The 25,461-nt window shown below is 38.8% G+C and overlaps 1 protein-coding gene across 1 annotated transcript in view; it reads right to left on the reverse strand.

Annotated features, from left to right (window-relative positions):
- LOC103178226 (rho GTPase-activating protein 7-like) overlaps positions 1-25,461 on the reverse strand; it is a 73,272-nt gene that overhangs the window by 34,746 nt on the left and 13,065 nt on the right. The window contains exon 2 of the mRNA XM_007892851.2: positions 23,396-24,548. Within this exon, the coding sequence (XP_007891042.2) occupies positions 23,396-24,418 (1,023 nt within the window). The 5' untranslated portion in view covers positions 24,419-24,548. The remainder of the gene's footprint in view (positions 1-23,395; positions 24,549-25,461) is intronic.

Here is a 25,461-nt window from a genome sequence, read left to right on the forward strand (position 1 = left end):
TTTGATACAAAATATAGAATCTCAACATCGCCGAGCAGTTGCCAAGATCTGCTTTTGTATTTTGGTTACTGTATCCAGGATCTCTCTTTCAACTCTGTATTTCCCTAGAACAGTGGCACAGCCTGAAGTCCAAGAAATTCATTTTGAAAAACTATACCTTAGAGCTGGGCCAAACACGTGGGAATTCAAATTGTAGCCAAGAAAATAGCCTTTGTTTATTTAAAGGTTTGTTGCTGTTTATTTTTTTTAGAAAATTAAAGAATGAGTTTGGATTTAGAAGGATTTATTTTGGAGGCTGATGGAACACAAAGTTATCTCAGAGTTTCCTAATAGAATACCAACCACTGTCTCTGAGGTCAAAATCGATAATAATAATCCTTGCATTTGATACAGTGCCTTTCGCATCAGTGGGGTGTCTCCATGATTTTACTATGAAGTGCGGAGACTGTGTTGGCAAATGCTGGAGCCAATTTGCACGCAGCAATGTTCCACAAACAGTCAATGAATTGAATGAACAGTTTTTAACTGGTGAATTGTTGGCCAGAAACTCCCTTCTGTTTTTGAATAGTGCCCTGGGATCTTTAACATCCACCTGACCAAGCTAATGGTATCCCCAACAATGCTGTACTCCCCCAGCACTTCACTAGAGTGTCAGCATAGACTATGAGTTCAAATACGCAACAACGTCATGCACAAAAATCGAAACAACTTAAGCAAAATAGCACAGGTTGTAAACACTCACTTTTCATTTGTTCCTCACATCTGGTAAACACTGATATACTTGCTGCCTAATCATTTGATGATACAATACAAAATCACATTTGTAAAGAGCCTTTAGCGTCGGGAGGACGTCCCAAGGCGCTGAAAAGTTTGGGATTGAGGATTAGGACCTGAGCCAGGGGTGGGGGATTGGGATCAGGGATGGTGAAAGGTAGAGAGGGTAGGAGGGCAGCTAAAAGCATGGTTGAAAAGAAGGGTCTTGAGACGTGTCTTGAAGGAGGCAAGCGAGGGAATAAGATGAAGGGAATGTGGGATAGAGTTCCGGAGGGTGGGGGCAGAGAAACTGAAGGCCCGACCACCTATGGTGAGGCAAGCTGAGCAGGGGACATGGAGCGGGCCAGAGAGTTGGGTCAGACACACTAAAAAACAATCCATTCCAAGTGAGGATTTTGGACTACAATGATCGGCGATGTGATAATTATCGCCGGTGATAATTATAGGATTACAACCTACATTTTTGTCATCTATTGTTGGTTGGGGTGTTTGCTCTTAGCACTGTGACTATTTTGCACAATGGTGCACTTTAACAGGGGCCTGTTGGGAGTATGCATTTCTTAAAAGTAAAATTCCAATTAATAATCATTAATTATAGGGGAATATCCCTACACTGTATTTGTTTGTAAGTGGCCAAACCATACATTACAGTATCATTGCTTAGGGAAACATGATTAGATCACAGACACTTGGGTCCATTCCTGTGACATTCCCACAGTAGAATTAAAAAGAGAAACACAGATGGTAAGCAGCGAGAACTCCTTGTGCTTATATACATTATAAATTAAAACAGACTCCAGGCAGTAACATACCTCAGTGTTGAGATAACATAAAAAATCCACTTGAGCTTCTTTCTCTTTCTTAGTTTACAATATCACATCAGCTCTGATATGTGTTATCATCAAGCACACAGCAGGCAATGTGCTTTCCTTTAATAAATACTGCAGTGGAAATGTGTAAAAAGTAGATGAGTAAAACCTTATGAATATAAAAAAACACATATTCTCGGTTTGGCTCGAGGGTAGCACTCTGCTAGGGTACAGTTCCACTTAGGATTTTTCCATTGTAACTGGTAAAAGGAATTTCTCATCTTCGGTGCCTAAATATGGGAAAGTGTGATTTTGACAGCTCTCTCCATGGTGGACTCAGCACCACCAATGACAATGTGTGCCCCCCACCACACCCCCCAGGCTCTGCCCACTTCATAGTGGGTGCAGAGCAGACAAACACACTAGTTTTAAACTGGGTCTGTACAGGATCACTGAACTATAATACTTCAGAGAAAAGATGGGGAATGAAGCTGACTGCTTTATTCCAGCCAGTTCAAAATAAATGTCTGTGGCAGTTAGAAACCAACCAAGTGGCAACACTACTGTAGTTTGAACATTGCTCTCTAGTCATCTCAGGGGCACAAGCAGGACAGAGACAGGCAGGAAATGTCTACAGACTGCACATACAATCAGCCGGTGATGTTTTAGCAACAGCACTGTATTCAGAAGAGACCACAAAAACAGATACAGTTATTAGGGAGAGTAAATTTCTTTGACGGTCTGAGAGAAAATATTAATCAGCTTGCATATCTCACAAGAAGCTCGGAGAATCTTGCTACTCACCATTTCAGAAGTGCTTTTTTGTAACTATGTTCAAAGTAAAAAAAATGCTGAACTGCAATACAGAATTGTAAGCGGTGATAAAATTCAAGAGCTTTTGCATTTTACATGGAGCTCAGGAGGCAGATATGACTCATGGAAAATTTAAATGCTTGGCAATTGCTTATATGATCCACTTAGTGACATAATTATGGCCATATAAATATGAACTTAAAATTTCACACTCTGGACTGTATAACTCCATTCACCATGGACAGTAAGAAAGTTGCTGGAAATTCTGAGGTTACATTTACTCCTGCTCGGAGCTGGAGAACTGATGGCAGAATTATTGGGTCACATGTATGCAAAGTGACAGATGCTACTCTTTTTACTGCTACCATCAAATCTTTATGGTTACCTCCTTATCTTTGTGTCGTTCTGACATGTGACGCATTCACGTAACTCAGCAACAGAGACTTGGGATTTCCAGGACTGACTGATTCATTGAGCAACTGGTGGCCTCCGACTTCTGACATTTAAAAATCTGACTGGATCCAGATTCCAATTGAAAATTTGAATACCAGGCTCTTTGCTTAGTGTTCCTAGCCTCCAGATCTCCCCACCCTGGCAATGAGTGGGCTGAGTGAATCTTATTAATAAGTTGGTTTCCTCCAAGATGTAATCTTACTAAAGCCTCCCTGTTTATATATTTGCTTTTAAGCTCACTATAGCATATACTTACTGAGTACGCAATACAATCTCAACAAACAACAATTTATACTTGTATAGTGCATTCACTTTGAGAGAATGTCTCAAAGTCCTTTACAAAGGCTGAGCTGATGCTGGAGCTGTTGTGGGGGGGAAGGGAATGTCTGAAAGCACAGTCAGTATTGGTTTTCAGGTGGTATTTGACAACAGGGAGGGAAGGATTGAGGAGAGCGATTTCGGGAGAGAGTTCCAGAGCATAGGAGCAAACTGGCTGAAGGTTTACTGACTATTGATGAGGCAGAGTAGATGGGGGGGGGGGGGGGGGGGGGGGGGGGGGGGGGGGGGGCATGAAACAGGCTGAAGTTGATGGAGCAGAGTGGAGGGAGTGCCTGGGGGAGTATCATCATAACTCGTCGCTCCAAAACCATAGCTAGGATCTGGTATTGTCATTTATCCTGAATAGTTCCTTGGGAAGACAGGGCAGTCGGGTTGCAGGAGATCACAGAGATAGGATGGAACATGGGGAGGCATTTGAAGGTGAGGATGAAGGTCTGAAGAGTTGATCCTCTGGAAGATAGGGAGTCATCTATAGTAAATATATGTATATTTACTTTAAATATAATAACGTTACAACCTGGAAATGCTATTCCTGCCTGTATTTTAAAAATGATATGTATTTTCATAAAAGAAGCAACAGTAAGACATTGATATCTGAAATACCTTCGCTTGAAAATACTGTGATGAAGAACAACAGCTGAAAGCTGTAAAAAAATGAATCAAAGACAAAGAAAAGCAGACGGAAGAATTTAACATAATTTGTCAGAGTCAAAAATAAACATCTCATAAATGAGGAAGTTAATAAAGTATTTGAACACAGCATCATTCAGAATACTGGACAGCCTTTTATTTCTTGTCTTCTCTTTCCATGAAAGATCTGATATAATAGCTTTAAAAGACTTGTAGCCAGTGTTGTGCAAATAAGCATGGAAACACAAGCGCATATTAAGTTAAAAAAGGGTCAGCCATCAATTGGTAGGATTCTTTGCCAGAAACCATTCCCATGAGATTTTCAAAGAGTTTACAACATTCATGTTTATTATAAATGTCTCTGGGACAGGAAGTAAAGGGTGCAGAATTGACCTCATCTGGATTCCTTCCAATGTCAGAAGGTGATCGGTCCATTTAGAAAGGCTCCAATCCCTTTCCTCCGTATCTGATTGCTTGGTCAGTAAATAAGCTTTGTTCTGCTTTTCACAGCTTCATAATTAACAGCAGACTCCTCCGAGAGTTCATTAGAGACAGTCTGCTCGGTCCTCGAAAGAGTAAAGGATTTGTACCTCTGTGCCTGCCTGGGTTTCGTAACATCTCGTTGATCAGTGGAAATATCCTAATCATTTGATGAAGGCGTTTTGGAGTTCAAAGCACACTATCTTGCTTTCTTAAAGGCAACTTTATTTATTGTATAGCACATTGCAAAGTAATTATCAAGGTCGCTGCTACAAAATGAGCAATGAGTCATGAACTCTGGAGAATCAGGGTAGTTGGCATTTTGCTACACAGATAAGGAGACCGCACAAACTACTCCATTGTCAATTATTTACACTTAGAAAATAATGTTAAACACAGAAGCCTGAAGTATTACTTATTAATAAAGTACTCTAGATGGCATTTGATACTGTAGATAATAAGAACAACAACAATTTATATTTATACAGTGCCTTTGCATCAGAAGGATGTCTCAAAGTGCTTCAAAACAGCTAGCTGACTGGCAGCCCAAGGGGTAGGAGGGACTGAGAACGGTGAAGAGGTAACTGAAAAAGCATAAAATCTATTTCAGAGGTGATAAACTGAAGGTTTTAGGCATTTTCCCTCATGAACACTGAATCCTCCTTTTTATCACTTGTTTGAACTACTGTAATAACCTGATCTCCCCACTTAGTTGATCCTCCTGGCTCTCCGCATTCTTGCTCAGTATACCCAAAGTAATAAATACAACTGTTCTTCATGCCATGCAGGATTCAAGAGAGCAGAAACATACAGCAACAATCTACTTCTCAAATAGTCCTGAGAGTAATTGGGGAGGCTGACAAACAGAGTTTCCATAGACAAGCCTTGAGATGACGAATGCGTGTATGAGTTAGCTAGTACCCAGCTAACTCATACACGCATTCGTCATCTCAAGGCTTGTCTATGTAAACTCCCTGTTTGTCAGCCTCCCCAATTTTTCCCTCTACAAGCTGCAGATCATCCAGAACTCTGCAGCTCGTGTCTTCTTCTTCACCAGGCTCCATGACCCCATCACCCCCACCCTCGCCCAACTCCACCGGCTCCCCATCCCTTAAAGGATAGAATTCCAAATCCTCGTCCTCACTTTCAAACCTCTCCATGGCCTTGTCCCCTCCTACATCTCTGACCTGCTGAGCCCCATTAACCTGTCCACTCCCTCCATTCAGCAGGCTCTGGCCTGCTCCAAGTCTCCTGCCCGACCCGCCTTATCATCGGCGGCTGGGCTTTTAGCCTCTCTGCCCCCACCTTCTGGAACTCAATCCCTTTGCCTGGCTCTGTCCCATACCTCCTTCAAGGTATGATTCAAAACCCTCCTTTTCGCCTGTGCCTTTGGCTGCCCTCCTACCTCCCTGCCCTCCCTCATCCCAACCTTGCCCCCACCCACTCAGGTCCTGATCCCTGACTGTTCAACTCCCTGGGACGTCTTCCCGATGTGAAAGGCACTTTACAAATGTAATTTTGTTGTTGTTGTTTCAATACCAGATTTAGAATTGAAAGTTCTGGGTTGAAAGCCTAATGATCTGAGTCATGATCCTGCTTAAGAGTCTCAAAACCATACTGATAGTTCCACATATGATAACCTGGTTCTCACAGGCAGGCTTATCATCATCATAATAATCATTATTAATAATAATAATTCAAGGTAGATATTCATATGTACACATATCTTCTAGCTAAAGTCCTGAAGAGTAGGATGGCCTTAATTACTATTTGCCTGGAACCTACAATTATGGTCTTTGGAATAAAACATAATAATATATAATAATAATCCTTGAATTAGACACAGCGCCTTATCACATATTCAAAATGAAATAAGGCAAATAACATGAATCATATTTAATGGAAATGAATTTGATAAAGACATTTTTAGGGATTTATATCTTACCGATAATATTACCACTTCCACTAATAACAAAGCAACATTTTACATAAAAATTCAGCTGATTTATCCTGGGATTAGTTTGGGTCTTGAAGTACCCAGGTTTATATTGGCAATAACAGGCTGCGCAGTGGATGTGAACTGGGAGACGAGTACCGTTATAGTGCACTTTGACAATCTCATTCATTGGGCACATTGGGTTCTAATTTGTGCTGGTTTCTAAACAGAAATACTCTAGAATATGCAGTAATGTCCAAGAGAATCCGAGTGATCCTTCCAGTAATGGGAAATGCGGTTACAAATTGTGACACAGTTTAACTTTCTTTATTATGGAATTTATTAGAAATCTGAACATATTAGACACAATTATCAAAATATTAATCTTATGGATGTGACACATTACACTCTAAAAGTTATCCTTAAAATAATTTCTTAATGGTCACTTAATGGACAATCATAATATGATTATTGTTTTCAATTTTTTTTATTTGGGACAAGTTACCATGTTTTCTTTTATATGCTGCATTGAACAACTGATCTGAACCTGTCCAAATTCAAACAGTTTGGTTTCCCTCCTCTCAAGAAGCTTCCTTTAACCCATATTTGATTAGTTTTCAATGCCTGTTCCTTTAAAATAGACATCAGTGCGAATTCACAGCAAGGAAAAATGTCCCTCCGGTCAACTATGTTATAATTTCCTGCACTGTTAAGTATTTGTAAAGATGGCTTGTCTGGAAGTAATATCTCTAAGGGTGAATCCAAGACCAGAGGATATAACTTTATTTTAGACCAAATTGATCAAAGGTTCTTTACATCGAAGGTAATGAGAATACTGTCTTATAAAATTGCATAGCTGAGAAGCCTGTAAGTATCCCCAGGTTATGACGGCTCCAGAGCTCACCCACAGAAGTTAGTTTCATGGGCATTTTGTTTTGCGTCACTAGAGGATGAACGCAGCCATGACCAATCATCAATTATTGACACCAAGACTTGCAAGGATCCATTTTTTTTAAATGCCAGTCAAGGGTTGGATGTGCGACTGGCTCCTTAATAAGATTAAAAAAACTGACACCTGATTTTAAAGTTCGGAAAGTATAGATTTTGCTCTCTGATCCTCTACAGGGACACTACATTTCTTCACCTGCATTCGCGAGTTAACATTTCTATCACATTGGGAATGTTAATCAACCAATATCCCTTTAAAAAAAACTAACACATGATTTCAGAGTTCTGCGCATACTTTGCACATCAAAGAAGCTGCTTAACTTTTATGAGTATAACACAACATAACTTGATACTACTCAACAATTTTCAGCCTTTCTTCTCTTCGAAATCAGCTCCTAGAGGTAAAAAGGAAATATACAAATTCTGGTCACAATTTTTGTACTGCATTAAATGTGATACACGATTGATATTCAACCGCCCGCAAAAAGATGAGACTGACATATCCTGAAATTGTGTGAAGGCCACAACAGGGCAGTGCTTTGCTTTCCCAACTTTTGCTGACTTTTCCAAACTTCTCTCAGTCTTTGGTGACATTTGGGATTTGAAAGGCGGCTTTAATTGGTTATTTTTTTCTCTCTCTCAAAATTGTAAATCACCATTACAGAAGTTGTAATTAATGCAATGTATCTAATTGGCAAACATTACACTCTGTAACCTTCAAAATATATTTGATACTCTAGAATTCCTTCCCGTACAGATTTGGTGTCAGCTGGCTCAGCTGGTAACTCGCCTCTGAGTCAGCAAAGCTGTGGGTTCAAGCCCTGTGTCAGGACTTTAAGCACTCTGAGATACTATATAAAGGTTGTTATATAAAGTTGTTGTTATTGTTGAACTCACAAGTCTAAGCTGACACTCCAATGCAGTGCTGAGCATGTGCTACATTTTTGAAAGTGCCACCTTTCAGATAGATGTAAAATCAAAGTCTTGCCTGCCTGGTTAGGTTGACATTATCCCATGACATTGCTTGAAACAAGAAGGGAGTTTCGGGCCATCAATGCCTCTCGCCCATGCCCCTACCCCCCAAAAAAGGTTGTACACTTCATGACTGTTTCTACAAAATTGCTGTGTGCAAATTATTGAGTTTGTCCAGAACTCAGCAATTTGCACTTTATTTCACATTACAGTATATCTTGCAAAGCGCTTTTAGGCATACTACTAACATGAAAGGTGTTATATCAAATGCAAGGATTATTATTTATTGTATGATACCCTTCATACCACATCTGTATCAATTTTTAAAAAAGTAACATATATAAATTGCAATACAGATATTCTTCCCACAGAAAGCAGATGGCTTCAATCTGGAGTGCCTAGTGTTATGGGACGAGAACCAGAAGAATCCCCAAATATTTATTTTATGAGAAAAAAGTGCCTGTGTCACTTGCATCATATTTTCCTTAATTAAATGAATGTCTGTTGGAATGATTGGTGCCAAATCTAAATGAGTCCAGTTGGACCTTTTTGGATTATATCAGAAGAATCCAGATTTGGCTTAATTCTTCCTCAATTTGGATTCATATGTATTTAAGATACACCTGCTTCTTTAAATAAAAGTGTGTTGGCATAGCTCTGTTTTCTTTGTGTACAGTTTTACTGTTAGATCAATTCAACCTTCCATTGTGATCACTGTGTTTGGAGAGATAGGAGCAGATTGGAACCTACTTTGTGATAGAATCATAGAATAATCAAAATTTGCAGCACAGGAGGCAGCCATCGAGTTTGCACCAGTTCTCACAGCAAGATGTTCATTTAATCTGACTGCCCTACCTTATCCCTGTAGACCTCAAACCTCTGCCCTTCATATTACCTGACTACTTCCCACTCGAAACCCACACAAATGGATACTCACAAATAGGATAAGAAGCATGAATTACAATTTTGTTTCATCAGCCAAGTATCTGACACATACGGAAACCCATCACCATGCTTAAGAGTATCCAAGCCAAACTGAGAGTTCTATGCATCCCACCTATATGTGGAAATTCCAGAGATATTTATGAATTATAATATCAATTTGTGAATATCGAAACCATCTCATTTTGGATTCTCTAAATACAGTATGGCTGTTAATTAGTTTTGAAAGTCGAAATTGGACAACAAAAACACCAAAGAACAAATGGAAATTGCAAATATCACAAATTTGGCTTTCAATATACACAAACTTGTGTCGCAATTAACCCTCAAACCACCTTTGTGAATATTAAAAAATGTTGTAATTCTTTAAGAACAGCGGAAAAAATGAATTCCAAATTCAGACTGAATTGAAAAATTTACCTCAATTGTTCACAATCTTAAATTTTAATGTTAATAAGGCTCAGGCGATGAGACATTATGGGTGTCAGATTGGAATCTTGCGTTATCTGTATCAAAATCCATAGATGGCATTTAAGTTCCAGTAACTATGATATTATATCACTTGAAAGCTCTCAAAACCATTGGTGAAATGAAGACATAACAATATCACCTATAAATGCGGATAAACCAATATAATTTTATGTTCCTGTCTCTTTTGATCTCTGGTAGTGTCCATCATTTACATTCTCATTTCATTGTGATTCAGCCAACTGAATAACTGAATGTGACATTTCAGCACGAACACTCGATTGAAGGCCATTACTACCCGTTGATTTCTGAGTCTGCCCCATTTTGGATAAAATTTCAAGTCTGAATGATTAATACATTATTGAAACTGACATTAGCTGATACTTAGGGACACATGCTCTATGCATTATGTTATCCAATATATGTTGTGAAACAGCTTTTACTGTATATAATTTCACCATTGTAAAACTTCCCGTTAAATAAAATGTATATTTTATGATTATTAAAAACAGGCTTTAAATAAAAACCTAACACACAGACAACGAGTGTAACAAGCTGTTGCCAAGAGACTATTTGTTATAAGTTAGTGACATCAGCCTGGAAGAAGAAGGGTGGGGGGTGTAGTGGCTCACTTCCTGAGGTTCACAGAGTGAGTCTCAGAGCTCAGGGTAAAACTCGAATAGGAGGCACTTTAGAGACCAGTGGAATTCCAAACGTATGTGAACTTGAGAGCAGCACGGAAAAACTACAGCTGCTGCTACATGGTGTCAGGCTCAAGTGTGGAAAATGTCCATTTAGTTCGGTTTTCAGCAAAAGATGGAAAAATGTTTAACTTTATACAGCTGGAAGAGTCTTTATGACTAGGAGTGGTTTTCATATAACTGCCAGTCATATATATCACTGGAGATTACTGGTTAATAAAGCTACTGACATCAATGTAAAATTAATATAAACCCTAGATATCCACTAATACGGGTGTCACTAACAATCCCATCCAGGCCAAGTGCAGCAGTTTGAGATTAACCAAAGATTGTAACATTTGTTCTCTTAAATAATTCACTTTTTTCATCGTTTAACTTTATTTATTGCTCTTATTTGTTAAAGTAAGAGGTGATATAGCAATGCTGGTGAGAATGGAATTCTTTTCCCTGCTTTGAATTCAATTACAGTATATAGTCTTCACATGCGAAAGTCCGGGGTAGTGTGATAGCCATATCCTCCAGCACTTCAGCAATATAGGCATAAACCCTAACACTGACAGACCACGGTATCCCAATCCTGAGTCCTGAGTTATTGAAACAGTCAAAGTGCATAGAAATTTAAAGCAGCTCTGTACTGCACACTGATTTGTGCTGGACTCAAATTGACAGAAGGCAAATTCCTAATTTGTCTTTGAAGGAAGAACAAATACTATTACTCATGAATTTGAATATTTTTATGACACAAAAGAATATTAGGGTAAAATCCTCTTTTTTAAATCATTTTATCATTGTTTCTGTTGATTAGCATAAGGATCAGATTAAGAAAGACTGCAAATTTTACCCCATTGGTATTAATACGAAAAAAAGTTTTTGATTAATATACACTAATCATAAACAAGGATATTTTAAAATGTCATTAGTATTAGAAAAGATCATCTTATTATAAGTGCATAAAAGATGAAGTGATATCAGTTGGTATCCAAACAGATTAGGTGTTTTCAACCTCCTGCTAAACAGTTCCTGACAAATTATGATAAAAATATTGGTACTGTACTTGCGACTCATCTGTAGAGTGATGTCCTGTAGCTCACTGGTTAGAGCACTCGCCTCGCAAGCGAGAGGACCTGGGTTCGATTCCCGGGCAGGGTGAAACAAAACATAGTGGAGTCCTGTAGCTCAGTGGTTAGAGCACTCGCTTTGCAAGTGAGAGACCTGGGTTCAATTCCAGGCAGGGCGAAACCTTGGGCAAGTTTCCTTACTCCACACAGAGCCTAATAATAATCCCTCCAAAACCAAAAACAATAATAAAATTGGTCATTTTCAATCTACGACTGTTTGTGGGACATTGCTGTGCGCAATTGGCTGCCGCGTTCGCCCACAAATATACAGTCAATTCACTTTACAGTCTATTCTGTGAAGCGCTTTGGGACGTCCTCCCGACGTGAAAAGCGCTATATCAAATGCAAGGATTATTATTATTATTATTATTATTGGGTGTGTTTTCTTACTCCACACACCTAGCAGTAAGTAGGAACCCAGTTGTTAGTCGATTGGCGGATCGCTTTTCCAGGGGTAATGATCCCTTCAAATTAAAAAAAAATTTAAAAAATTGGTCACTTAATCCCTGACTGTGTGTGGAACCTGCTGTGCGCAATTGGCTGCCGCGTTCGCCCACAAATATACAGTCAATTCACTTTACAGTATATTCTGTGAAGCGCTTTGGGACGTCCTCCCGACGTGAAAAGCGCTATATCAAATGCAAAGGATTATTATATTCTGTGAAGCGCTTTGAGACGTCTAGAAGAAATGTTAAGGTGATATATCAAATGCAAGGTTTATTATTATCTGTGTTTAATATATTCATTCAATAAATTTAACAACAGATAAAATGCTTCAATTGATTTATCAGTTACCATCTACCTTCCATTAACTCACACAGAATCAGGCTTCTATAATTGTCTACTTTACCAGACAATTTATTAGTGCTCCTTCAAAGTTTTTCTTACAACAAATGTCAAATGTTCCTGTGGAATTTAAATGTATTAGTCTCCTTCTCCCTTCCCTCTCTTTCCCTCGATTGGTGTCTGTCCCCATCATTGTGAAGTGCTCCAAGACATTATTCTACATAAAAGGTGCTATATAAATAATACTTGTTGTTATTGTTGAATTGCACAACAGGTAATCTTCATCCTGACATTTACAGTAGAACAGATAGCGAGACTGTAAGCGGAGTTGCAGAGTTAGTTCTTTAACAGTTTATTTACTTTATTAAAATAGTAGTGGATCATTGGATTAGTTCTTGCCAAGATAATCACTGATGTGATAAAATCTCATTTGTATGCCTTACCATTTGATCCCTTCCATTAGATCACAAGCCTTCGCTGACACGCACTAGTGTATGACTATGTTTCAATAAAATAAAATTATGTAATAAAAACAAATTTGAACAGAAATTGGAAGTGAACCAAGCAGAACTCTTAAGTATAAATCAAGTTCAACTGTACTTTCTCATTTCTAGCCCCTTTTAGAAATCCGTTGATGCTGTATTTCAACAAACAATTTTGTAAAACAAAAGCTATAATTTCTTTTAAGATTTCATCCTTTTGAGATTTGAAGCATCATAATAGCATAAAGGTGGTGGGGAGCCAAAGGAAATATGAATATAGTCATTATCCTGTCAAGAAACCACAATGTGGTCAAGAATAGCAAAGTTAGGGATATGTGCTTCTTTATTTGGGAGCTGGGAAGAAGTGGGTTTGGATGGTGGAAAACAATGCCAATGAGAAATAAATTGTAGTTCCTGAGTCCTGGATTTGTAAATGAAACAAAACTAAACATAGGGGTTGATATTAAAGCTTTTTACCCTTTATGCAGTTGGTTTAGTTTTGGTAATTATGTTTCTCAATACAAACATTATAGACTGATGAGAGTAAGCCCATAATTTAGATAATTACATTTCTCCTGGTTCTGTTCTGCCATTTTAATGAAAACAAAGATTGCAAGTGGGAAAGGGACGTAAAGACAGGACATCTGTCTGCACAGAAAAATGCAAGCCAGATGGAAAAACTTTAAAGAATTTTTATTGAAACAAAACTTGGAATGCTTTGTGCATACGACTGACAGGTAAACCAGTGTAAAATCAAGCAGTAACTATAATGCTCTTGGGGAAAATCCAGGCCAAGAACGTGAACATATGTGTAGCACCTGTAGTTAATACATGGAGCACATCATTGTGTAGTACTTCAGAGATCATCTTATTCATATATTTCTGCTTATTTTGTTCCAATCAAACACATTGGCATTGGTACACTTTTACATTAAGGTTACATTACATTAAAATCATCATCAAAATATCCTCTTTAACCCAGAACTGATACATTACTCAAGACAATACCTGTTTTTAAAAGTCACCTTAAAAGTAACAGCTTTGCTAGCACATGGGAGAATGACATCCTGATTGACAGGCCACCAGACAATCACAATATTAATTCGCACAAGTTTTCACTTTTTATATCTCCAAAACGAAATAGATTTAGTTTGCAATTTTGCTATTTATTTTGATGAGTCTAACTAATTGCAGTACAAAAGTTTGTGTGACAAGAGTAGATTTTCCACATTTTTCTGAATCACAGCCAGTTCTGTCCTTTTCACAGTATGTACCATATTTCATAGCTTTTTAAGGCAGCTGTGCTTTTTGGATCCCTGTCTCTGTTAGAACAATAGAATATAATGTTACAGCACAGAAAAGGCCATTTGCCCTAATTGTCACCATGAGACACCAAGCCTAATCCCATTTTACTGCTCACTCCCTGTACACGCTAATATTCCTCTTTTTCAAACATCAATCAGATTCCCTCTTTAAAGGATTGATGGACTCAGCTTCAACAATGGCTTTGTGTCAGAGAATTCCACATTCCCACCAATACTGCATAAATAATTTTTTAAACCTTTTTTGTAATTCTTTTGTGATTACTTTAAATTTCCCTCTCATTATTGACTTGCTCACCATCAGAAATAATCCACCACAACAATAACAACTTTAATTTACATAGTGCCCTTCAGGCGGAGCTGTGCTTTGATGTGTTTAACGCTTAATTGGCAGAGCTTGATGCAGAACTGGAGAAGGGGGGAAGGTGACTGTAAGCAGGTTAAAGGGGAAGGTCTTCAGGTGTGATCTGAAAACAATATAATAATTTATCCTAACATAGACCTTCATAATCTTAGAAGACTTTTATCAGATCAGTCCTTAATAACAGCTCTTGTGAAAAGGCTCTAACTTCTTAGGTCTCTCTTCTTAACCTCTCATTCCTGGAACATCCTGCCGAATCTTTGCGACATTTGTCTATTGTTCTTATCCTTCCCATATTGAGGTGTACAATAACTGTTCACCTGCGGCTAAGCTACAGTCACACAGTGTTTCCTGTGTATCATTCCATACAACAACAACAAGATTCCATTTATTGAGCGCCTTTCACGTCGGGAGGACGTCCCAAGGCGCTGTACAGTTGGGTCAGGACCCGAGCAGGGGGGAAATGGTGAGGGGAGGGAAGGGAGGGAGCGAGGAGGGGGGAAATGGTGAGGGGAGGGAAGGGAGGGATAACGACCATAGGAAAGGAAAGCTCAATTGATTAGAGTCACCTGACTCACTGATATCTGGTCCTATCTGGTCATGTTAGCCTGACTCAGTTGGTAGCACTCTCACCTCTGACTCAGAAGATTATGGGTTCAAGCCTCACATCAGAATTTAGAACCCATATAGTCTATGCTGATATATAGTCTATGATGAATCCAATACAGACCTAGGGGTTCTACTTTGCCAGAGGTGCCATCTTTTGGAAGAGACATTAAACTAAGGCCCCATTTGCTGGACCTGAAACTACTGGTAAAGTCAGATGCCCGAGTAGAAATATCTTCTGCTCCTCAGCAGAACATTAAAGATCCCATGGCACTATTCAAAAAAAGAAACAGCTTGCCAACAATCCCCCCCAAATAAAATTGATCACTTGTTTCATGGATGTTTGTGGGACACTGCTGGGCAAGGTTGGCTGCGGTGTTTGTCCACTTGTTACATAGTTACATTACTTTGCTGGTATCCATGAAGCGTTTTGATGTCCTTCCTGTGTGAAAGGTACTATATCAAAAGTAAGAATTATCATCAATAATATTATATGGTTCCTAATTTTGACTACTCAATGACTTCTTTTATTAGCCACTCATATTGTTAACCAGTCAGCTCCAATCATTATCTGATCATGGATCTCCACTCACCTTAGAATCATTGGATTGCAGTTGTTAACTGTTCATTTAGTGCCAGTTACTGTATATTTTCTGAGCTCCAGTCACTGTGTAATCATGGGGCTCCAATCAATACAGAGTTATTGGGATTCAATCATTGTAGATTCATTGGCCTCCAGTCACTGTACAGTCTCAATCCCAATCATTTGGCTTGAGGTACGGTATATTCTTTGGGCTACAGTCATGTATAATCATAGGGCTCCAGTCATTCTAGAGTTATTGGATTCAATCACTGTAGAGTTATTGGGCTCCAGTTGTTATCTGACTTCTTTCCTCAGCTCTTTATATTATTACCCCTGTGTCTAATCTTTGTCAGGCTCTTCTTCAAGTTCGTGCTGCTGAGGCATTCCATTGATGTCTTAGCTAATATCCAGCCTCCAGCAGCTGTTGCCTTTGAAGGATTAGGATCCACTTTGAAAGTTAGAAATAACTCATAGACAATCACACTCTAGGTTCATTTTACAGTGCAGTCTCTGACATCTGGGCCAACATCTAAGCAGCACTGTAACCTACATTCATTGGGTGTACAACTGAAAATATTGGAAATGCATAGGAAATTGTCCAGAATGTGAAAGAGCACGACATGTTAATGGTTTAGATGTGGCATTTAATGAGAACTGGAAAGCTAGAGAAATCCATTTATATGTCCAGACAGGTCAAACCAGGATACAGCCAATAAAGCAAAACAAGGGAGAAATAACAACGGGGAAAGGACTCAAATCTACTTACCATTCACAAAGAGGCAGTTAAAGTGCCATTAACAGATTCTTATGTGCTGGAAACTATGATAAAATCATAGAAATTTACAGCGCAGAAGAAGATCCATTCTGCCCTTCAAATCTCTACCAGCTCTCAGAGAAAACTATTCATTCAATCCCACTGCCTTTCCCTATCCGAATACCCCTTCAAGGCTTCATCATATACCTTGTCTACTTCCCTCTTAAAACACACAATTGAGTCTACATCTACTGCCCACTATACAAAGGTCAGTCGTTGAATGTAATGTACACACATTTGAAAGACATAAAGATAGTGGGGCATGCAGATACCTAAATGGATTATATACATCATCATTAGCAGAGATTGTTTAAACCATTACTGCAATAATCCACCACACGTTGAATTTGTTTGGATGCAATCCCATTCATTTCCTATCAATCCTTAATTGAGTGTGCTTCAGGTTAAATTTCAATTTAGGATATATGAGCTCTGCCTCCAAGCCCTTATGCCTGTAACTCACAGTCATCACAACACTGGGCAGAGATTTACTATCTCCACTGAGAGTATCCAAACCAGGGCAACCGCAATGATAAAGAATGGTGAATGAAATCCACCTTACTTTTTTTTAATATCACAGAATATATTACCATAGAATTGTGTATCTCTGTGAGTGGCAATCTTGTGTTTGAAAGTAATTTGAGTATTCAGAATCTGGTGAATTTAGAAATCTTTGAGTTCATATTTACTTCTACATTTTGTATTTTACAGTCTACTGTTTCCAATTTGCTTACAAAATACACAGTCACTACACTTTCTAGTAAATGCTGTGAAGCACTTTGAACAGTCATTTATGCAACATGTAAAGATCATTCTTATTATTACAACGATTGTTGTTATTAGTTATTGCTGGGGAGCAGAAGACATGTCTACTTGGTCACATGATTTTGCCATCAAGTAGTTTCAGGTTAGTTGTTTGTTAGTTGTAGAAATAATAATAACTTGGTCACTTCAATCCACGACTGTTTGTGGGACACTGCTGTACACAATTGGCTGCTGCGTTTTGCCCACAAATATACAGTCAATTAACTTTACAGTATATTCTGTGAAGCGCTTTGAGACGTCTAGAAGATGGGAAAAGCGCTATATCAAATGCAAGGATTATTATTATTATTATTAAATCTTCTCTCTTCTTCCCCAAGTATATGTCTTAACCTCAACTTCAGCAGAGAGTTCCCTACTAAAGTTTGCACACTTTGCCTTTTGGCATAGCAGTCATCTGAGTGGGCCCCTTAATTTGAAGCCATTCGTGGTTGCGTTTCTATGGGAAAGACATGTTATATGTTTTTGAGATGTTTAATTCAAAAGATATTCTGAGAAAAATACACACAAGGAGTTAAACCACTAGTTGGGAAAAATGGTAGTGTAACAGCTTGAGGTTATGTAAATTTCCCAACCTTACCATGTTTGACTTGTTTAAATTAAATAATAGTACATAACTTGCTAACAAACAAATCTGGGACATAAACTCTATAATGAGAACATGATAGGGGCCGTTCAGCCCTTCCAGGCTGCAGTTTGCTTGGACCCTGTACAATTTTCCTAATATGAATACCACTCAACTTATCTAATCTCCTGAGGGAATTAACAAAGCTTCCAAGATAAAGTTCTGCAAAATCTTTCCACAAAATCCTAAGATAGTCCAGCAAAATCCAGGATATCAACCCTACATTATAATATTTGATGCTTGCAGAGAATTTCTAAGTTGTTGTTGGCTGAAAAATGTGCCAAAGTGGACTCCATGTCACATAGCAGGACACAACCGTGGGCCAAAGTAATGATAGCTGTCCCTGTTCATTGGTTGGTGTACATCTTACTTGCATTAAAGCTGCCTTACAGTAATTACAGAAGTCAAAGCACGACACAAAGCAGAACACTGAAATAACTCACAACTGAGATAACAATCAATATTTTTGTTTGGAGAAAAGATTTTCTTTTGACTGTGGATACGCAACATTGAAATATGTACTTGACAAAAGCTACATGCTAAGATATCAAATACCGCAAATTCCATTTTGGCAGACCATAGCATTAACATGCTGAAGGAACATAATATGCAACCTTTACAGCATATTCATTTTGGTTTGCAGTCTAGACAGTGTTGGCAACACCTGAAATTTAGTGCCTAATATTAGCACAACATGTCATGTAGATTTGCATAAAGATTGGCTTTAAAATAACCAGTGGAGCTTGCAAACAATTTTATTTCACTGTTGTTTATGTTTTCAGTGTTATCTGAATTTTTACCATCCTTCATCTCATTTCAACATTTAACAGTGGAAACCTAATCATGCCAAATAATTGAGATAGTAGACTCTATTGACAGTGTGGGAAACAAAATCTGTTTCATTGAAAGGGGACACCCAGTGGTTTATGATCATGTTTTATCTGAGCTATTGACACTTACTAACCAGTGTTACACAACACACGCTTAACAATCCAATGGGCCCCATGTAATTTTTTTGTTAAAAATAGCAAAGACTCTTTGGTGCTTGGGCGCTTTTTATTTCTCAACATGCTTAACAATTTGAAGGCATGCATGAGTTGGCTGATCATTTAAGTGGAGAAAAATGAAGATAAACAAACAAACAACTGTTTTGTGAAAAACCAATGCATGTTTTGTGAAGGATGGAATCTCCTATTTGATTGAGATCAGTGATGCCATTACTAATGATACACTACTTCATCATAAATTAGCAAGGAATGGATAAAAATAAGCTTGATTTACAGTTTCATATAATGGAGCACTTTTATGGTGCACAAGAAGTCATGGTGGAAAAATGCGGTACATGATGTGATAATTATCACATCACATACCACACATTCTCTCCCAATATTTAGTAATGCATTCTTCGAGCTATTTTCCATGGAGTCTAATAATATTTATGAATGGGAATAAGATCAAACTGAGAACTATGAAGATCATTCTTATCCCAGCATATAAGGAATTAAAGGCAGAGCTGACGGAACAGTTGGGACCAAATACAAGCTTTCAGCTTTTCAGAAACTTTGACAGAGTCTGATAGATACATGAACAAGAATCAGCTGATCATGACATTGTGAAGCATTCGTTTTACATTACACAATTCAAAATGCAAGGAATTAACACGCAGTTGTTTGTAAAAATATGCTTTTATAATTTTATATATAAAAGTTAAAAAATCTGCACATCGTTTGAGGAATTTGTTGAAGCTGTAGATGACAAACCCAGAGTGGAGCAGATTGACTTTTATTTAGATTCCCTCCTTAGCCAGTGGATTTCACTAAAATTTTAATAAAAAAGGTACTTACGAATAACAACAAATGACACTTATATAGTGCCTTTCACATCAGGATGACGTCCCGAGGTGCTGGACACTCAAGCGTTGGAATCAAACATGGGATTGGATTAGAAATGGAGAGAAAGGGGCCTGGGGGGTGGGAGGATAGCTGAAGGCACGGTCAAAGAGGAAGGTCTAAGACAGGCCTTCAAGGAAACAAAAGAAGGGGGTGAGGCGAAGGGATGGAGTTCCAAAGGATGGGGGCAGAAAAGCTCAAGGCCCGACCATTGATGATGGGGTGTCAGGGCAGGGGTCATGGAGCAGGCCAGTGCCCGCCGAGCAGAGGGAGCGGGAAGGTTGGTAAAATGTTAGTGTTACAACAACAACAACTTGGATTTATATAGCGCCCCCCACGCCGGATGGTGTCTCAGAGCGCTTCACAGTAACGGATCCTGGGACCGAGCTGGGGGGAGGGGGAGGAAGGTGACCAAAGGCGCGGTCGAAGAGAAAGGTCTTCAGCCGAGACCTGAAAATAGAAAGAGAGGGAGCGAGGCGAAGGGAGTAAGGAAGGGAATTCCAGAGCCTCGGGGCATAGTGGCTGAAGGCACGGCCGCCAAGGGTGAGCGGAGGACTCGGGAGACGAGAAGGAGGCCAGACCCGGAGGAACAAAGGCAACGGGTACTGTTTTGAGAAGAGAGGTCAGAGAGGTAGGGGGTGCTGAGGAATGCAGGGACTTGAATACAAGGGTGAGGATCTTGAAATTGATCCTCTCTGGGATAGGCAACCATTGCAGTCTGGCAAGGACTGGGGTGATCGGGGAGTGGAGTGCAGAAGTAGGGAGGAGAAGAAGTAGGGAGGAGCAAGAACTATAGAAAGTTACACCACAGAAGGAGGCCATACAGACTGTACTGTCTGTCTGAAAGAGAGAACTATTCTGCAACAGCTCATTTCTATAATAATATCTGCATTGACTGGGAGATTTACAAATGTTTCTGAGTTCCATGATATGAAGGAAGAACTATATGATGATGCATTTGAAGCTACTCTCTCCAGGGCAACTATAGATTATAACTAGTCTCTAGTAACTCTCTAATGTTCCTAGTTTATCTATTGATTCAAAGATGGTACAAATAACGAAGCCGATTCATTGGGGAAATCATTAACTTTCCTTGATTGACAGCCTAACCAGTCAATCCCTAATATTTGTAGCTGCATTATTGAAGCAATGGATGAGCAAAATTGAAGTTCAGAACAATTCGTTAGGATAGTTAATAACAGGAAGAGACAATGGGAGAAGATATACCTTGCATAGATCCATCTTGTTTAATGTTCTTTGAATTGTCAGGTCATTGGATTAATTTGGTTTCTATTTTACAGCCAATTTAGGAACATAATCCTATTTATACTGACAAGAAGGGAAATAATGGTCGACAGTATATCAACAGCTTCTCACTCCTTAAGTCAAGTTGTCTGACCACATGTTTTTCCATTAACTACCTCAGGGATGGTTTTAATAAACATTGAACCTTATAAAAGATAGAAATAGATACTGTGCAGTTCTAAACACAAGGCACGAATGCATGTTGTAACAGGGTGAGGTGACATTAGATACAGTATATAGTAATATTCTGGAGATATCACAATGGTAGCTCACTGCCCAGGATCAAATTGGCTTGGTTGTATTAACATGCAAACCTAGCATCCATTTGAGCAAAGGATAATCAGTATAAATGTTTCAATAATTCCCAGTGACTGGAGACATGAAAAGGGTGGGGAAGGTAAAAACCACAGTAATCCCAACTGTGAGAGTGCAACCTCAACACCAGTGTTTCTATATTTCTTAAACATTCTGTTTATTCTGGTGTTGGTTAATGTTGTGCTCATCAAAGAGGAATGTTATTGCTAGGAAGTAGAACATTTTCTCATTTGTGCATCTAAAATATTAGTATCAAGCTCAGTTGGATACCCGAGCAAAGCTCTCTCTGTTCTACCCATACAAAGCACCTCAGCATCAACATAATAAGAGGACTCATTATTACTTGTTACAGAACAATTTCCCACACCAGCCATCTAGTGGTCTCTCCGAGATTCACAATATAATGCCATCAGTGGTGAATAAAGTATAGTTTGAGGGGAGAGCCTCTGACCTCCAGGAATTGCGCTGAATCTGCCCCTAATTTTCCATTTGATCTTTACGAGTAACAGCTTGAGGTCAGTCTGACTATATCTACATCCAGTTATGGAGACTTGAAAGTGAGAAATTCATTAGGGAAATAGACCAAATTGAGCTTGGAAACAAACCACATGTTCACCAGAATGTTCAAAACTCAGTGCTTTGTTTATAAGTCTACACATATCACACAGACTTTCTTATTAAAGAATAAACTCCAGTGCATTGCTAGTGGAGCACTGCATGGTCAGAGTTTCTGTGGTTCAGATGAGCTGTTGAATGAATGAACCAAGGTCAATCACTTCATTGTTGTTTGTGGGACGTTGCTAAATGCATATTGGTTGCCATGTTCACCCCCACAATTCACACAACTTTATAGTATATCCTGGGGAATGTCTTGACAATTATATAAGACCTTTAATGTGACGTCAAACACAATGATTATTATTATATATATCTTGAAATTAGCTGCAGGATAAATTGAAATAACTCAAGAAGTGCTCTATTGATGATAAACTTGGATTGTAATAGGATTTAGAAGGGGGAAAATACAATTTTTGTCTTGATTTACTCTATGTATTATTTTAGAGGATTCAGAATTTGACAAATTATTTGAATTCAGTCTTAATTTTAAAGTCAGTTTGTAGTTCTTAAAAGAAACTTACAGAAAAACAGCTACAAATTTAAGGCTTTAATTAAAAGTAACAAGATTGGCATTACTCCATCAAAAAGTACCATGTCTTTGAGATGTCTCAAAGCGCTTCACAGAATATACTGTAAAGTGTATTTACTGTATATTTTGTGGGTGAAAAGCAGCAGCCAATTGCACACAACAGTGTCTCACAAATAGTCATGGATTGAGTGATCAAATTATTATTATTTTTTAAAATTTATTTTTTTGGAGGGATTATTAACCATTGAAAAAGCAATCCGCCAATCAACTAATAACCGGGTTCCTACTTAGTGCTAGGTAAACAGAGGTAAGTGGAGTAAAGAAACTTGCCTAAGGTTTCACCCTGGCCAGGAAATGAACCCAGGTCCTCTTGATTGCTAGGTGACTGCTCTAACCAATACATTACAGGACTCCACATTGGCTACAGAATTATACTTTACAGTATATCTTGTGAAAAGTGCTTTGTGATGTCCTCCTGACTTGAAAGGCACCAAGTTAAGTGTATTGTAATTTATTGTAAGTTGGCGATCTACTGCTTGTATTAGCCATATGTCAACTCTTTAAACATTTGAATAGCTGCTTCAGTGAAAATAATTGCATGCATTTTACATGATATAACAGCCTCAACATCTGCAGTGCTAGAAGTGTAAAAATAAACGGGTCAAGGATAGACGTATAACATATTTGACAGACTACTAAGTTTTAAGAGCGTGATGTTTTTATGTGGCAATTTAAGCTTCATAAACCGACATCATTCTGCTTGTACTGTAACCTTTTTGCTTCACTTTATTTAGACTTACAGTGCTGCGAACAGGAGAGAAAAGCCATACAGAAGACTTGACAGTTTAAGTGAGTGACCTGAAAATAATAATTGGTTTAGTCACATAAAATAAAAGAGCAACAAGTCAATCAGGTGCCATTGTCGAGTAAAATTAATAGGAGAATATTTTCTTACCTTTCTCTTCCGAAGTTTTATGGTACAATCCGCAGGATCGCAATTGGTTGTATTTTCCTGTAAATTTAAAACTGGGGGATCTTGCTTTGATACATTTGCAGGATCATTTTGACAAGGAGGATCATCCTGAGACTCTCCCACATGTTGAGTGACTTCCCCCTGAATGGCTTCATTACAACTCTCCCTTGGACATGTCTGAGCCTCAATTATCCGTTCCACAGGGGTAACCACTGACACTACCCTTACATCACTGTCAGCAGCAAGACATGAATCAACAGATGATTCCAACACATCTTTAGTGAATTCACTCTCATCTTTATCTTCTGATGCCTCATGTTTTCTTTGCTGCTGTGCAACAACCGCGGTTTGGGGAAGCACCTCTGTCGAAGCATTGATGTCTTCTACATCCAAATTCTTATCCACTCCTCTCTTTGGTAAATCCTTCATATCTATCACCTCGGAAGACTCTGTAGGCACACTCACTTTAATATCCTCCTCCTTATCCTCTTCTGGAACTAAATCATAATCAAGTTCAACGACTATTTCAAAGTTGTCTGGCATACTCCTGGCCACTGGTTTGATCTTCAGTACTGGGGTGATCTCAACAAGTGTCTGTTCTTGCCCTGAATCCAGCTCCTCGCTTGCATTTTGATCGTCCTCTGAGCTGAGATCTGCATTTTCATCAGACACATGGACCAAGGTCTCCGTACTTGCTTCCAGTGGCAGACAGCGTTCCTCGCTTTCGTGGTTATCATTCTCATCCACTTCTTTTCTATGGTCGCACAGCTTCTTCTCTTGAAAGTCAAAGGATTCGGGGTTGTGGCAACATTCTGGTAGGGAAATACTGGAAAATCGCTCCTGCTTGTCCAATTTGGATACTTCATTGCTTTCCATACTTGGGTTTAGATTATCAGCCATGAGCCCATGACAACAGACTGCACCAGAATCAACAGAATCAAATGAAAAGACAGGCCAATTAGTCACATGGTCTTCCCAGCTTCTCTTCTTATTGGCTAAAGACATGTCATCACAATTCAGTTGCTGTTTTTCCAGGCATATTACAGAGAGAGAGAAAATTGGGACGATCTCTTCACTTTTTCCACGAATAAGGGCACTTGGCAGTTTCCGTTCCTCAATACCATGTTAACAGCATCTGCGTTGCAAAGCAAAGAAGAAATGAAGAAGCTTGACCAAAAATTACATCTTACACAGAAAAAGGCACTATCTCTGTGCCAAAATCTGATTCATCACAGCAATGCTGCGAATGTCGCTTTCTTTTTTTTTAAAACTTAGATGAACGCCAGAACATTTCAATGGAATACAAAGTATGCTGACATTTAAATATTCTGAAATGTGAAAATGAAACTGAGCCACACACACAGACCTAGGTTGGTCCCAGGTTCAATTTCTGTCTGTGGTCTGTACCGAGTTAGCTGAGCTCAGTTAGCTTGGCAATTGGGTTACTGCAACGAGTACAATAGAAATTTACAGCACAGAAGGCCATCTTGTCTATTGTGTAGAGAGGAGATGCATTGAAGAACATACTTGTGTAATTTACAGTTATTCCTTAAGAGGAAATAACAGATATGGATTTGATGGAGCCTCGAAGATTATTTATTGGGAGGGTGGGGTGGAGGAAGGAATGGTTGCATCAAATTCTGTTTGTTTGGCAGAAACTACTAGTAAATGACTACTATAGTGTAGAAGTGGTGCTACTGCATAATCTATTGTCATAGAATTATACAGCACAGAAGGAGGCCATTCAGCCCATCATGTCTGTCCCGGCTCTTTGAAAAGAGCTAACCAAATCAATCCCATTCCCCCACTCTCTCCGCATAGGCCTACAAACTTGTCCTCCTCAAATAATTATCCACTTTCCTCTTAAAAGTTGTTATCGAATTGGCTTCCACCACCCTTTCAGGCAATACATTCCAGATCCGAACAACTCACTGTGTGAAAAAATTTCTATTCACCTCCCCTCTGTTTCTTTTAACAACTATGTTAAACTAGTGACTTTGGGTTACCCAGTGGAAATAGTTTCTCCTTGCTCACCTTATCGAATCCCC

Source organism: Callorhinchus milii, unplaced genomic scaffold (genome assembly GCF_018977255.1).
Source record: "Callorhinchus milii isolate IMCB2004 unplaced genomic scaffold, IMCB_Cmil_1.0 Scaffold1, whole genome shotgun sequence".
Taxonomy (NCBI): Eukaryota; Metazoa; Chordata; class Chondrichthyes; order Chimaeriformes; family Callorhinchidae; genus Callorhinchus; species Callorhinchus milii.